Below are 15,070 nucleotides of genomic sequence, written 5' to 3' on the forward strand. Positions count from 1 at the left end.
ATTGATTAATTCACTCCCGAGTAAATCTCAGAAATTATTTTAATTATTTATCAATTACTGATCTGATATTAAAATTTTAATTTATAAAAAAAAATTCGATAAATACTGAATTAATACGCCTATCCTCTATTCTAAAGTCGGCGATTAATCATCAATTAATTCTCCTGTAACTAACTGAACAGAAATATCCAAGTATTCAATTAATTATTCGATTAATCCCTGATTAATCGTTGTTGCGAGAGTTCACCGATTAAGTCCAGTTCTCGCTTGTTACTTTAAAATTCTTCCATTATTTCCTACTAGAAATTCTTTTTATTATTTTTCTCTTATGAAAAAATTTATGAAAAAGAATGAGAAAACCGTCCATCTTACAAACTTATGGGTGATTTATTTATGAAGATTTAGACCATTTATACCAAATTTTTGGATGGATGAAATCATACATTATCTTTTTCAAATTGTCTCCAAATTTTTTTAGAACTCCATTATTGAGCCTTGCCTACATGTTATTGATTCAAAACACACTCCAATTTTTCATCAAAATCTTTACTCTAACTCAATTTATACGGAAGATTTATTTGTGAGGATTTGGACCATTTATACAAAAATTAGAAAAAAAAATTAGACGGTTGAAATTATATCCTATTCAAAACGTTCTTAAAAATTTTTAGAAGTCCATTATTGAGTCTTGCCTACATGTTATTGGTTCAAAAAGTGCTCTAATTTTTCATCAAAATCTTTTTCCAAAATAAATTTATCTGCTGTTGAAATTCTAACATTGATGAGCTGAAATGTTATTCTGCACCATTTTTGATTTGAAATGCCTGTTAACATTCCACTTTTGTTTTTGTAATTTGATTCTAAAGTCTTCTGCAAGACTTGTAAAATAATTTAAATTTTTATCTCCCTCAAATCTCCATATTTTGTGATTGAAAGGCTATTTCATAGAAAGGGCCCTTGCCATAATGAAATAAAATAGTACTAATATCCTCCCAAACATCAACATTTAATCCATATCACACATGACTATGATCCCATCAAAATCAAACACAGATAAAAGCCATTGTAACTTGCAGAATCATAGAAAATAGTTCACTCAAATAAACAGCCATTATAATTTTTTCTTGTTCTTTCCTTTGCCTTTCTTGATATGATTTGCTGAATGTTCAAATCGTTCTGGCTTCTGGATGGTCCTTCTGGTCTTCCTCAGCCCTTCCATTGTCGAAGATTCAGCATCTTTCTCCGTTTTAATGTCGACTTCTTTATCTGTAGAAATCAAGTCACTTCCCTGTTCGGTTTCAGATTTTGTTTCAGAATGACCATCAGACAATACAGCCTCGCTCACCTTCTGTGTGCAAATTTAAACCAGATTATTAATTTGAAATAAAAAAAAAATACATGACAGGCTAAAATGTGAGACATCACCTCCGGTATATTGGTTTCTGGTGCAGCCATTTCCTTAGTAGATTCATACTGAGCCTGGTTCAGTTTACAAAATATTTCAAGAGCTTCAAGGGCTTCTCTGTATTTCTTTTCCTAAGCATTTGCAAAAATTATTTGTGTTAAAAAACAATTAAAAAAAACATTGTTTCCAACAAAATTGTAGAAAATCTTGTGTTAATCATAACCTTCTTGATACAGCTCCATGCCAGAGACTTGTACTCACTGTTCACCCAGTCATCTTTGTCACCTACACATTCAATAACCCCCTTCCTCACTGGATCCTTAAGAGCTTCAAATTCCTGCGCGTAATCATAATCTTAATCCGAATCTTTTTGTATTTATAATATATTATGAAAAAAGTGTACTAAATCATTAAAATATCAGTTGCAGCTTGTCTTGGTCATACAGCAATATTCATTTCATGAAGCCTTCTCGTAAACACGAAAACTTAGCAAAGAAATAAACGTGACATAATTGAACTCACTTTACAAATCACAGCCAATCGCTTAGCATCTTCCTCTACGCGTCGCAGATGAGCTTCAACCTTCTCCCGAACCTCCATCTTCATCTTCATCAGCTCTTCTTCCCTCGAATAAACCGCAGACAAAGACAACATTTTTCCTGCCTCCTCCTCATTATTCATAGAAATGTTAGCCATGCCACTGACCAGTTGCTCAACCTGCTCCTTATGAACCTTCTTGAGCCCTTTCCGAGTCACCATTGTTCAGCTTTTCGAACGAAGATTTTTTATTTTCTCCACTTTCCTTTCAAATTCTGCTGTGTTTGTTGTATATAGCCTGTTGGAGATGATGGTTTATAACTTTATATAGGCAACTTAATGACTGACTTTTCAGTTCACCTGGGCATTATGTGATTACTATGTGCATGCACTTGGTAGGATAAAAACAAAAGATTTAAGTTCGTGACTTATCTTCGAAACAACACCATCTACCTACCTAGATAATTGTAAGGGTTATAAAGAAAATAATAATCATTTTAACATTTTATAATTGAGAAAGTGTATTGTTATATTATATTGTATATCAAAAATATAAAATATAAGAGTGAGAGTCTATTTTTGATTTTCACGGTTAAAAATTTAACCCTATAAACATTATTTTATATCATCTTAACATTTTATAACTGAGAAAGTGTATTGTTATATAATATTTTATATCAAAAATATAAAATATAAGGGCTATAGTAATAAACTTTATTTTTCAGAAAAAAAAACCTATAGAAATAAGGGCGAGAGTCTATTTTTATTTTTCAGGGTTAAAATTTAAACTCCTATTTGTAACTTCATCTTCTCTGTATCGACAAGGTTAAAACCAAAACCACGAATAAGTGAATTGGCTTTGTAGCAAAACCCCACTGGGGTCTTGACATTGATCATCTTATGTGCTATGTAAGTTTTGGTATCAACTGTCTTCACACCACTTCCTGCCGTTATTTCTCATAATTCCAAGCGGGAAAACTTTTTCTTTAAAAAAGCCCTTTTTTCTCTTTATTTTTACTTACATATTTCTCTATGTAATAGGGTTCTTGATTATGTAAAACTATAGATGGCCTCAAAATGTAAAAGGGTTCTTGATTACATAAGCTATAATCTCTTTATGGGTTTGTATCTGTTCTAATTCTCATTAGGGTTTCATATTTGTTCTCTGTTTTTTTTTTAATTTTTGTTTTTTATTTTTGTGTGTGATTTTGGTGGCGATTTGAACTTTATGTGTTTGTGTGTGATTTTATCTATGTGGGTATGTGGTTTATGTAATTCTTGATTAGAGAAACCCTAATGATGAGTGGCGAAAGATACAAGAGGCTATAGGCATTGTTTTCGGGATATGAGTATGGAGGATCAGGCTTTGAGGTTGTCGCGGTACAGTGAGAGTTTAGGGAATAGGAATTCGACTTCTATGAAGTTTGACTGGATGCAGCTTCTAGGTGATCCCGCGAAATCGGGTACTAATGATGGGGGGAGATTGGGTAGGAATGATGAGGGTGGGAGTTTAAGAGAATGTGATTTAGAAGATAATGCAATTAGACTGAATTTTGATGGAAAATGTTATGGGGATGGTGATTTCTCGGGTTTGGGTGGGTTTGAAGGGAAGTTAGTGGATGAGAATCCAGGACCTGGGCTTGCATTGTCATCACGGAGTTTAGGCGACCCTGTGAAATCGGTTGGTAATGACAAGATTTGTAGCTTAATGGAACTTGATATGAACGATTGTTGTAGTGCACAAGCTATTAGATTGGATTCTGAGAGAAAACGTTACACGGGAAGCGAGTATTCTGGTTTGGGTAGGTTTGAGAAGAAGTTGATAGATGAGAATCCCAAACCTGGGTTTACAGTGTCATCACGGGGTTCAGATGACTCAGTTGTTCATCAATCATTAGCAAGAGAGAACTACAGGGAGAAAAATTTTTCCTTTAGGTATTTACAAGATGATAATTATTCTATGGAACAGTCAAGGGCACGACGGCTATCTAGCTTTGGCACAGGATCTCTGGCATTACTGGAGAAGGAATATCCTGGTTCACTTAGAAGTCATTCTCGCATTTCTTCTGGTACAGATATGCTTAATGCCGAGATGATAGATTCAACTATTGTCCACAATGCACTTGATGATAATATGTGTCTCAAATCCAGTGTCCCCAGGACTTATTTACCTGCAGAGAATATTCCTGTTGGAGAAGAACATGAGAATGATACTTACAATGAAAGTTTGAGAATTAGAATAGGGAATGTGTTTCAAGAATCTGATTATTTTCATGTAAGTGCCAGTGTTCCTGAAGATTATAGCTATGACTATTTTGATTCTACTCTGGACAAGAACAATGAATGTTATTATGAAGATCTTTCTGGAGAGAGTAGGGTGTGGTGCGATGATTCTTTTCTTGAGGGACACAAGATTCTGGGCAACAATGATCTGAACTTGTCACGCACACAAAAATGGGATAAGGACATTGTGGATCGTAGAAATGCTTATAGAAGAGAACAATATGTCAACCAGAGAAGCCCTGTTTCAGGAGATGACATTTATGAGAGATCAGAACTGGCACCATGGAGTGAATATGGTCAATACAATGTAAATAATGGTCACGGAAGTCTTCTTTTGGAAGAAGGTCATGTTTATGAAAGATCAGGGACTATCCCGTTTGTGGAAAATGACGAAGAATTTGATGGTGATTACTGGGAGAGGTTGGCAGATAGTGAATCATGTTTGATTAACACAGCACTAGTGCTCAAAAGAAAACACTATATGGATGACATATCAACCAACATTTATAGTGGAAACATAATACCAAGTAATGACGAGAGAGGTGAAAAGAATTACTATCAAGGTGTTCCATCAGAACAATTGTCTGCTGATGATAGAGAGGGTTTTAATTTGTCTAAAAAGCTGAAATCTAGCAACTCACGATCTGAGAGGGTGCCCTATCGCGTAATAGAACACAATTCCTCTGGTAAGGACATAACGAAACGCCTTGGCCCTCGACGTCAAGATATTAATGCCTCTCCATCACACCTTGTGAGCACACCAGAATCTTCGGTTAAAAAGCGTTTGGGACCGGTGAAGACGTCTAAACCTTCAGTCAAGCAGCGGTTGGGACCTGCTCCTAAATATAATCAAACTGATTTCCGATTGAAAATCCAGAATTCTGGGAAGCTCTATCAAAGAGCTTATGATGATAATTATTTAGTTCAACTAGAAGAAGCCTCTATCGGTGGTATGATTTCTACCAATGTCGAGCCTCATAAAAATTCTGAGGAGTTCAAGCAGCTGGTGCATTATGCGTATTTCAGGTTTGTCAAGCAGTTGAATGAGAACTCTGCCCAAAGAAGAAGAATCTTGGAGCAAGGAAGAGCTGGTCGTTTGAAGTGCATCGTATGTGGAAGGTCAGTATTCGATAGCATTAAAGTTTCTAGAAATGCTGTGATGCATAAATGTTGTTATACTCAACGAGTTAATTTTTCATTTCCATTTATTTGTTTCTCATAAATGTACCTGAACTTTACTTTTCTATGTGACCATTTGCTCGCTATGTAATTGGTATTGCATCTGGTCTGTTGGGATGTTTTTGGGCGCCCATCCTAGTATAAAAAAACTGTAACACCAAAATAATTACTTTTATAGTCATTTAGGGATTGAGTGCTTTATGATAAGTTTTCTTTTATTTATTTTTTATTTTTTCTTGTCATTTGCAGTATGTTAATAGTTTTGAATAAATTCTTTAAGAATCCAGTTCCTTGCCCACACACGTCCTAGCCATATAAAGAGGCATGCACCATTGACATGTCCATTAGGATATCGTTCATGAATATTCATTAGTGTGTCGTGATAACGGGACATGTTGAACTTCACATTTCATATCATCAACTGCAATTTGTTCTGGAATGGACTTATTTAAGGTAATTGCTTTGTAAATGGACTTCTTGCGGCTTGGCTTGTTTGTTGAGGTTATGTTATATGGTGACTTTCAGTAAAAGTACAACACATCCTTTTTTTCTCCTTTCATGCATTTGCCCATCTGCCTGGGTATTGTGAGAACTAATAGCATGTTAGGGTCCAGTCATTCTTGTGCATTATTGTCATCCTAGCTGGTAATTTAACACTCCCGGTATTCTTTAATTTTTTGTTATTCTTTGCACTACCTTCAGGTACTAAATTCTGGATCAGATGTTGTCCCTGGCATATATATGTTTTATCTATTTTAAATTATACAAAACGCCAGTAGTATGCTAGAGTAACATGATTGATGATTATGCAGTTAAACTATGTGTACCCTTTTTTTATCAAGAAAGCTAACTTTTTAGGTTGTAATATAAACTTATGACTGCAACGAGCTCCCTTTCTTCTGATGATCTCTATTTTCTATTATTCTTGCCGTCTTTTGTTACTTCTGTTTGGTTGTTTTCTTGTTTCAGCAACTCCAAAGAGTTTCTAGATACGAAGAGTTTGGTGGAGCACACATTCTATTCTCAAAAGGTTGGAGACAGAGCGCTGCACTTGGGATTTCATCGAGCACTTTGCATGTTAATGGGATGGAAGAACAGAACTGCTGGTGGTCGCAAGTGGTTTTGTGAGTTGTTATCTGATAGTGAAGCATCGTCATTAAAGGAAGACCACATTATCTGGCCCCCAATTGTGATCATTCACAATATCTCTTTGAATAGCAATAATTTTGATGAGCGCGTTATTGTATCTATTGAAGAACTTGCCTCTATACTGAGAGGTAAGTTATTTCAATGTTTGACCGTTGACGATAAGGATTAATTTACATGAGCTGCTTAGGAAATTGAATGAACACAATTTATCTTTGAATCTGTGTCGCTTTATTACTTTTTACCCCTAATATCCATGGGCTTAAAGGGTTATATGCCTTGCTACCAGTAGTCATAACTTTGTTGGTGATGATAAATGGCCGTACAGGAACATGATACTTGACATAAATTTCTTGTTATGATCCTCTTTCACAATTGAGACCCTCTACGAATGAGAGAGCAATGTTAAAGTATCAGGTCATAAAGATATTACTACCCAAATAATGGACCAGAAAAGGGCCTCAGCTTCTATGATAAAATATGGAGTAGATTAGTGGGCCGCGTTCAGATATCATGTTGGTGAAAATCCACTTATGATTTTTTTTTCCTTTTTAGTTTTGCTTTTGGGCATGTTGATGATTGTGCTATGGTGTTGCATATTTTTGTTGCTTTTATTAATCCGTCACACCTGCCTTCATATTACAGTATATCTTTATATTAGTGAACCTTGGTTTTCCTTTTTTACTGTCACCTTATTTTAATTCACAGGAATGGGGTTTGAGGAGAGGGTTAAGGTATGCCGTGGGAGACCTGCGAATCACAGTATCATGGCAGTTATATTTAACAGCACGTTATCTGGGCTAAAAGCTGCAGAGAGGCTTCATAACTTCTACTCTGAGACCAGACACGGAAGATCTGATTTTGAGAATATCAGAATTTGTAGCAGCAGCAGGCGCACTGGAGAAACATCAAAGGCATCAGAAAAGAAGGCTGAGCATGTCCTCTATGGCTACCTGGGAATTGCTGAGGACTTGGATAAACTTGAATACGAGACCAAGAAGCGTTGTTTGGTGAAGAGCAAGAAGGAGATCGAGAACATTGCCATGCCGATGTAAAAAAATCGAATGCGAGTATATGCGCATAACGGTCATGTAGAAATTTTGCTGACACTCTTGCTCTCTTCAAGCTTATGCTACACACTGGAACAGATATCCAGAATTTGGAACCATGTCATGCGTTCATGGATCGTTAGGGGATGCGATCCTTTTTAGCACATTTGGAAAAAATTGGCTTGTTTTAGCACATACATATGCGTGCATTGCTATCGTCGCACAACCCCTGTAACACATCAAAATATGTGTTTCTTTCGATAGCAAAAAAAATGCATGAAAATCTGTTCACTTGTGATGCATTTTAAATGCATTATGGTGGTGCTAAAATGAGACAAGTTTTTCGTTTGTGCGATTTTTGAGACAAATTCTGGTTACGGATTCTTTTGATGAACCTCGTTGAGGATTCTTTAGATGTTTCTTTTGATGAACCTCGTTAAGGATTCTTTAGATATTTCTTTTGATGAACACGATGAATGTAAATCTTGATTTTGGTTACCTCGATGCTTCTTCTGGTTTCTATTTACCTGATCACTTGGCCTTATGGATAAACTTACTTGCAGTGTCTACTTTGTTGGAACTGATTATTCTTTTGCAGCTAACAGAAACATAGGTTATGTACTTGTTTTGGTGAAGTTGAAGCGTGTCTGGACTGAGTGGACTCTACAGAGCTCTTTAAGTATAATAAAAGGATACATTTCCTTGTGCAAAATGCAAAAGATATATTCCAATATTTTTTATATATAAACAATGTTTTATTAAAAATTATAGGTAGTTCTGTTTTCTTGGGAACCCCCTTTTTTCCAGCAGAGACCAATTATTTTCCAAAATATTCGTCACTCTTAAAAGCATCGATTATTTGGTACACATATAATATGATTTTTGAGTAAAAATTGTGTCAAATCTCGAAAATGGTAGTAAAAGTATTATTACATCATCGTCTAATTTCTGTAATTTCACAGTGCATAAATATAATTTTCAGATTAAAATTAATACTATAAATAGTGTTAGCTGTAAACTAATACAGTAGGGTAGCTTATTTTTTCCATAAAAGAAAGAAAGAAAAAGCGAAAAGAAAAGTAAGCGACATATATATTCCGATAATCCAGCATTGCAACTCTCTCATTTCCTCGTTTCTCTGAATCTAAGAGCTCTCAATTCTCTCCTGCCGCTAGGGTTTGCTTATTCATCTACACAATCAGGTCATCTCTCTCTCTCTCTCTCCCTCCTCCCCCCTCTCTCCCCCCCTCCCTCTCTCTGTCAATTTCTCTCCTAAATCGGTTGACTCTTGCTTAATAATCTGTTGGTTTGATGTTTTGTAAATATCATTTTTACAGTGTTTTTTATATCTGAATCTTGTTCTGTGTAGATACAGTTAATTGAAGCTATTGCAGATCTCTTAATTGAAATCCGATTACCGGTCGATTTATGTGCTTTGTTGATGCATATGTTCTGTAGTTACGGTTAATAGTTTCTGAACGAGCTTGGTTGTTTATGGATTTGAGTGTCGTATGCGATTAAATGAATTTTGGTGCTTGTTGAATTCTTTAAGGCTTTAGTTCATAAAAGGGGATTTAGCTTATTGGAGAATATAATAGGGGATTTAACTTGTTGGGAATAAGAATAGGGGATTTAAATTCAAGCTTATTGATTCACTGAATTTTGGTACTTACTGATTTCGTGGAGTCTTTAGTGATTAGGAGATTTCAGTGTCGTGGCTGTGGTTAAATGAGAGTGTTACTAGGTTTTCAATTGAAAATTTTGAAGTTTCTTGGGTCTTTCTGATGTGTAATCACGTTATAAAAATACTGAATTGGCTGCAGTGAAGCTAGCAATTTTGGGATGGTTTTAGCAATTTTATAGAAGTTCGTTTTGGTTTAACTATTTATGGAGAGAAACAAGAGATGAGTGATGAGCAAACCTGGTATTTGGAAGAGTACTTGATGTGTATAATTAAAATGTTGGTCATAAGAGTATGTTCCTCTATATTGTGATAATACTTTTAAACTAATGTAGCTATATGTGTTTACTAATTTGAAGTCTTTAAGACACTTTGCATATCAATCAATGTCTTGAGTTGGGAAATATTACAAAGAGAATGTTGTGCACAGAGTTTGAGATTGTATTAACCCTCGCATATGCTTTAAGGTCTAAGTTATCATCTTGTAGCGTTTAGGATTGTCCTCGTCTCAGTGTGGCAAGTATGGTTCCTGGAATTTGCTTTTTGAGTCTTGATAGAGGTATTTTTATCTGATGAGGTGTATATAATTTACCCAGGGAAGATAAACCTTTGGTTCTATATAAGTAATTAACTACGAGCCTTTTTGACTTTTCTGATCTCCCTTCGTCTCCCCTCTTCTTCTGCCCTCTTCGGTCTTCTGCCCCCGTTGTCCCTTGCCAAACTTCATCCTGCAGCCATATACATAATACAACTACCATTTACGACTTGAGAACTCTTTCCGACAACCTGCAGAAGATTTCCGGCGATGACAACGAAGGATCCGATTGCCCATAGACGAGTATGGAAGTAAAACAGGTTCTGACCGATTCATTTTAAGTTTGTTTTTTTTGAAAAAAAGTTGCTGTAAATTACGAATTGTGCCACTCCCGCACCCCCATCGTTGCCTCCACCGATACGCCACGTGGCGTATCCCGTACGCACTCCGCCGCACCCCGCGCACCCCCGCACTACGGAGTATCCGATACGCAGTTCTTCGTTAAACTGAAGTATCCCTGCTTTCTAGGTATAGATATACTAGTACTTGCCAATTGGTAGCACTTACATTTACACAAATTTTTAACTGGTCATTAGCTCATATTTTCCTCGTTTTCCTTTACGCTTGAAATTTGATGGCATAATCTTAATATTACATTTGAGTAATAAGATTTGGTGAATGAAAATTCACACTGCAATATACCCACTTAAAGAGCCTTCTAACCATTCTGCCTGCATGCAAGCAAGAAGCTAGAGTCTTTTTCTATTTGGAATATCATATAACCTCCACTACATTATTAGTTAGTGGCTTCAGTACAAACATTAAGATAGTAGACTGATTTAGCTAATGTTTTGAAGGGAAAATAATATGATTTTTTGCCATCCCTTCAGTATGTAGATTAAGTTTGAATAGCTTTCTTTGTCCTTAGAAAATGATTTACATTTATATTGAAATAATTTGTTTACAATGGCAAAGTTGCTGTATGAATTGAAAATTCCTTTTTTTTTTTAAATAGCTGATGTCTATGGTTTTGTGAAGGTGTTCAGACTTGTTCTTACATTATTGCTTGAAAAGTCTTAATCTTCACAAAAGTGAAAGGACTACGCATTATGTAAGGAGGGAAGCTTTGTTAGATGTAATAACTCATTAAAAGAATTGTTGCAGGATGTCTACGGAAGCCCCTTTCACACCAAGAGAAAAGCTCTTTGAGAAGCAAAAGTTCTATCAAAGTATTCATAAGCATACCTATCTGAAAGGCCCTATGGATAGAGTTACCTCTGTTGCCATTCCTGCTGCCTTGGCAGCTACTTCTCTCTTCATGATTGTGAGTGTTTGATGCTTATTTTTGTTACTATTATAATATTATTTCTTGTATCGGCTCCCATAAGACGGCCCTTAAATATATTGTAACATTTTGTCTATTACTTATAAAGGCTTAGTCTGGTAACCCTCTAACAAATATAATAACCTTTTGCCAGGCACGGGGTATCTATAACATGTCTCACGGGATCGGAAAGAAAGAATGATATTTGCATATGGTGTATTGAATTCGTTACAAGCCTTTAAAGTCTTCAAGTTCTTCAGCTGTACCAAGACTTTTCGTTATTTAATAATTGTCTAGTTGCACTCATGCTGGATGTGTATCAGTACATTGCTCTGCTACTTGATTGATTGTGTTGCAATACTTCTTACTGTTTTCCTTTTGGCTTAGCATCAAGGTGAAAAAAAATACAGTTTGCCTGTCGGAAATATTGTTTCTTCTGTTATTTATTTTGATTATTTTTGTGAATGGCATATACAATGGAACCGGAAAATTTGTATGGAATATGGATAAAATTTTCTTACTAATTGACATTGTTCTACAAATACCTAATTTTTTTGATTAATCTTTAAAAATTATTTAGCTGATTCACGGATTAAACTCTGATTTGACTAAAAATCTTTGTGTTGTCAAAATTTCTTGTTTAATCCTGAATGTTCCGAACTTCTCCAGTTTCTACGATCGTGAAAAAACTTTTTTCTCATAATATCTAAAGCTTTACTCAAACGAAGAGAATTCTACAACAATGATGATGAACAAGAATAGGGTATTGAAATTGATTTCACGGCAAATATTGAAATATCTCAGTCTTATTTCTTATTGGAAAACATAAAATCATTCTTCGATCAACCAAACAAAGACTACCACTCAACAATAAAATCAAACAGGAAACAAAGCATCATAACTGGAGAGAGAGAACTGCTGCGGCCATCCGAAGCTTTAATCGTCACCAAACAGATTCATAATAGGTTCCTGCAACAATCAAGATACAAGAGTTAAGACCATTCTTGCAGAGTTCAATACAAAAACAGTAGAGTAAATTATCAACACAGAAGAGTTTAACTAGAAGACTCACATCATCAGACTCCTCCTCTTCTTTCTGTTCAGCAACCTTCTCCTCTTTCTTCCCTTCTACCTTCTCCGCTATCTTCACCTCCACCGCACCACTGCCAACACCACCACCGCCACCACAGCCAGATAAGGCCGAAGCCATCTTCTCTCTTCCAGATGCAATCAGTTCATTGATGTCTTTTCCCTTCATATTAGAGAGCAGCAACTCAAGCATCTCATCATTAGCATCTGCTCCAACTGCATTAATAAACAAGATTTATAATATCTGTAACTTAAAATACTTTCAATTCACAATATTAACTCTCACAGTTTCTAATACGTTACACAAAGCACATTAACAATATTTATGTATATACATGGTTCATGACCAGAGTTGGATCAGGATTCAAGGTTAAAATCACGTAGGAGAATGATACAACCGTCAATATTTAGACACGGAATTTAAAAAAACGGAAGCCTGACGTTTTTTCACCATTATAAATTCTCAAAAAAATCATAACATTAGAGTCCGAACTAAAAGATTACGAAAAAAATTAATACTACTACACAAAGTCAGGATCACCGGAACAAATTAAAGAATAAATAGTTACCTGAACCAAGAATATCTTTCAAATCCTGCGCAGTTGGAGAGCTGTTGCCACCAAGAACAGCCAGCAAATATGCAGCAACTTCCTTCATTGTGCCTCCTGCAAAAAACTTACAACCCCTTGTTCTTTTATCTTGAAAGAAACGAGTTTCGAACGTGATTAGGGTTGTTACCTCATGCACAATGCGTGTCAAGGTATATATAGACCTCTGAATATATTTCTAATAGGGTTTGGAGTTATCAGGGCCGATTTTTCATACGAGGCCTAAAAAATCTTTGCTTAGGGCCCAAGTATTCGAGGGTATGTAAGATTGTAAATTATTATGGTTACTATAGATTTAACTAACTTATAACATGTGCCATCTATGATATATTTTTAAAATATATATTTATTTTAATAATTTATATACTGTATGAATATTTTTAAAATATATATTCATATTATATATATATATATATATATATATATTATAATATTATATTATTTATTTTATATTATGAATTATCTTACTAATATTTAAAGTGCCGATTTATACACAACTAGAGTCAAGAATATTTTCAAGTGAGTGAAAATAGAAGAATTTAGTAATGATTTAACAATTATATTTGAATTAGAATATAGAATAAAAATAGAAAAATAGTTATGACTCTTATAATAAGAATCATATACTACTTACAAAATCTTCTTCTATTTGAGTTTAAACACAAAAAAGAATAAGAATCATATTCTAATTACAAAACCTTTTTCTTATTATTTTTTTCAAAATCGTGTATTTGTATTTTGTTTATAAATTAAAAAGAGTAGGGGAAATAAGCTATTCACTGTACCTTCTTCAAATTGATTTAGAGTGTCGAAAGTATAATATAGTTTTTACATTTAAATATTATATATAAATATTTTTTATGAACATAATCATTTACTCCTATAAAACTTCTTTTCTTCGAGATTATGAAGGAACCTTCCCTATATTTGTAGGTTTGCAAAAATCATATCCGGCTTGCTTTTCTGAATGGAACACTCAAGAGTCAAGACTATCTTACATCTCCTATGTACTTTAAATTTGGAACAATAAATAATATGAAACAAAATCAGATTCTGAAACTTGCTTCTAATATATCTGAAACTAAAAAAGATAGTTCTGATTTTTGATATTTTTCATCCAAAATTTTCATAAAATTAGAAAAATAGAACGGAGCGATATGAGAGACGCCAACTACACACCCCTTGCTTCTCCTTTATATAAGTATATTGATGATTGATTGATGATTGATATATTGATTTAAATTTGGAACAATTTTGTCCCAAATCATTCCAACTGACTAATAAATTTTCCCAATTTTTAGATTGATGAATAGTACTGATCTAAATTTGTATCACTAATATTCACTAATCCAAATTTTTTTAATATTAAAATATTATTACTTTTATTATTAAAAATTTTGTTAATGTTATTAAAATAGATTGACTAAGATAGAATATAATTAAAACGATTATTAGTTATAAATTAAAATTTAAGATACATAATACAACATAGATAATTAAGTGATAAAATAACTTTAAATAAAAACTAAATTATCAATTTAGTCGTCGGCTAAATTAGTTCTTGTTTCTTCGAGATAATGAAAATAAGTCCCATAGTTATTTTGAGATCATTTAGTTTCTTATTCAGATGTTTTAGGAAGAATATATTAATTCTGAAAATTAGTATTTTAATGCTTTTAATTTATTTTAATGTATCGTTTTAATATTTCGAATTATTTTTTAACATTTTATCTTTATCTAATTTTTGATTTTATTAATATAATTAATAATAATATTAGTTATATTTTTATAAATATTTATAATCTATTTATATGAATATAATAATGATGAATGAATTTGGATCTATATTTGAATCACATGATTGGAATAGAAATTGAATTCCAAACTAAATTTGGACCATTTGGTTATCCAAATTTGAATTGTGTATAATTTTTATCAATTCAACCATTTTATTTTAAACTATTTGAATCAGAAATCTTACGAGAAAATGCCCACTGATATTCAAGAACCATGTGCCCAAAATATCAGATTTCGATATCAGTATCCTTTTTACCCAATCACCCACACATCCTTTAAATGCGTATTTGTGTTTGAATTGAGGCTCATGTGGCTGATGCTGGAGTCATTAGGCCTAACAGAAGAGAGGAAGACATTAGTTGGGTTAGCCTATGAGGAGCTGCCATACAGTTAAACTCCTACCCTGTTTGTCCCAATTCAGACCACGCTATGGGACT

General features: G+C 34.0%; 4 protein-coding genes across 4 annotated transcripts; 2 read left to right on the forward strand and 2 right to left on the reverse strand.

Moving 5' to 3' along the window:
• Positions 1-950: 950 nt before the first annotated feature.
• LOC108212802 (uncharacterized) lies at positions 951-2,203 on the reverse strand. The gene is made up of 4 exons (XM_017384514.2): positions 1,928-2,203; positions 1,629-1,742; positions 1,426-1,536; positions 951-1,348 (listed from the first exon to the last, which is right to left on the reverse strand). The coding sequence occupies exons 1-4, from the start codon at positions 2,162-2,164 to the stop codon at positions 1,112-1,114; spliced, it is 699 nt and encodes a 232-aa protein (XP_017240003.1). The 5' UTR covers positions 2,165-2,203; the 3' UTR covers positions 951-1,111.
• A 526-nt stretch (positions 2,204-2,729) lies between these two features.
• LOC108211493 (uncharacterized) lies at positions 2,730-8,143 on the forward strand. The gene is made up of 3 exons (XM_017383101.2): positions 2,730-5,344; positions 6,374-6,681; positions 7,259-8,143. Exons 1-3 carry the CDS (start codon positions 3,288-3,290, stop codon positions 7,603-7,605), a joined length of 2,712 nt encoding a protein of 903 aa, XP_017238590.1. The 5' UTR covers positions 2,730-3,287; the 3' UTR covers positions 7,606-8,143.
• A 517-nt stretch (positions 8,144-8,660) lies between these two features.
• On the forward strand, positions 8,661-11,564 carry LOC108210977 (uncharacterized). The gene is made up of 3 exons (XM_017382444.2): positions 8,661-8,801; positions 10,980-11,139; positions 11,294-11,564. The coding sequence occupies exons 2-3, from the start codon at positions 10,981-10,983 to the stop codon at positions 11,339-11,341; spliced, it is 207 nt and encodes a 68-aa protein (XP_017237933.1). The 5' UTR covers positions 8,661-8,801; position 10,980; the 3' UTR covers positions 11,342-11,564.
• Positions 11,565-11,888: 324 nt separating this feature from the next.
• Positions 11,889-12,974, reverse strand: LOC108213595 (large ribosomal subunit protein P2). Its single transcript, XM_017385405.2, has 3 exons — positions 12,798-12,974; positions 12,212-12,444; positions 11,889-12,108 (listed from the first exon to the last, which is right to left on the reverse strand). Exons 1-3 carry the CDS (start codon positions 12,883-12,885, stop codon positions 12,076-12,078), a joined length of 354 nt encoding a protein of 117 aa, XP_017240894.1. The 5' UTR covers positions 12,886-12,974; the 3' UTR covers positions 11,889-12,075.
• Between the last annotated feature and the right edge of the window lie 2,096 nt (positions 12,975-15,070).

Source organism: Daucus carota, chromosome 3, assembly GCF_001625215.2.
Source record: "Daucus carota subsp. sativus chromosome 3, DH1 v3.0, whole genome shotgun sequence".
NCBI classification, from domain to species: Eukaryota; Viridiplantae; Streptophyta; class Magnoliopsida; order Apiales; family Apiaceae; genus Daucus; species Daucus carota.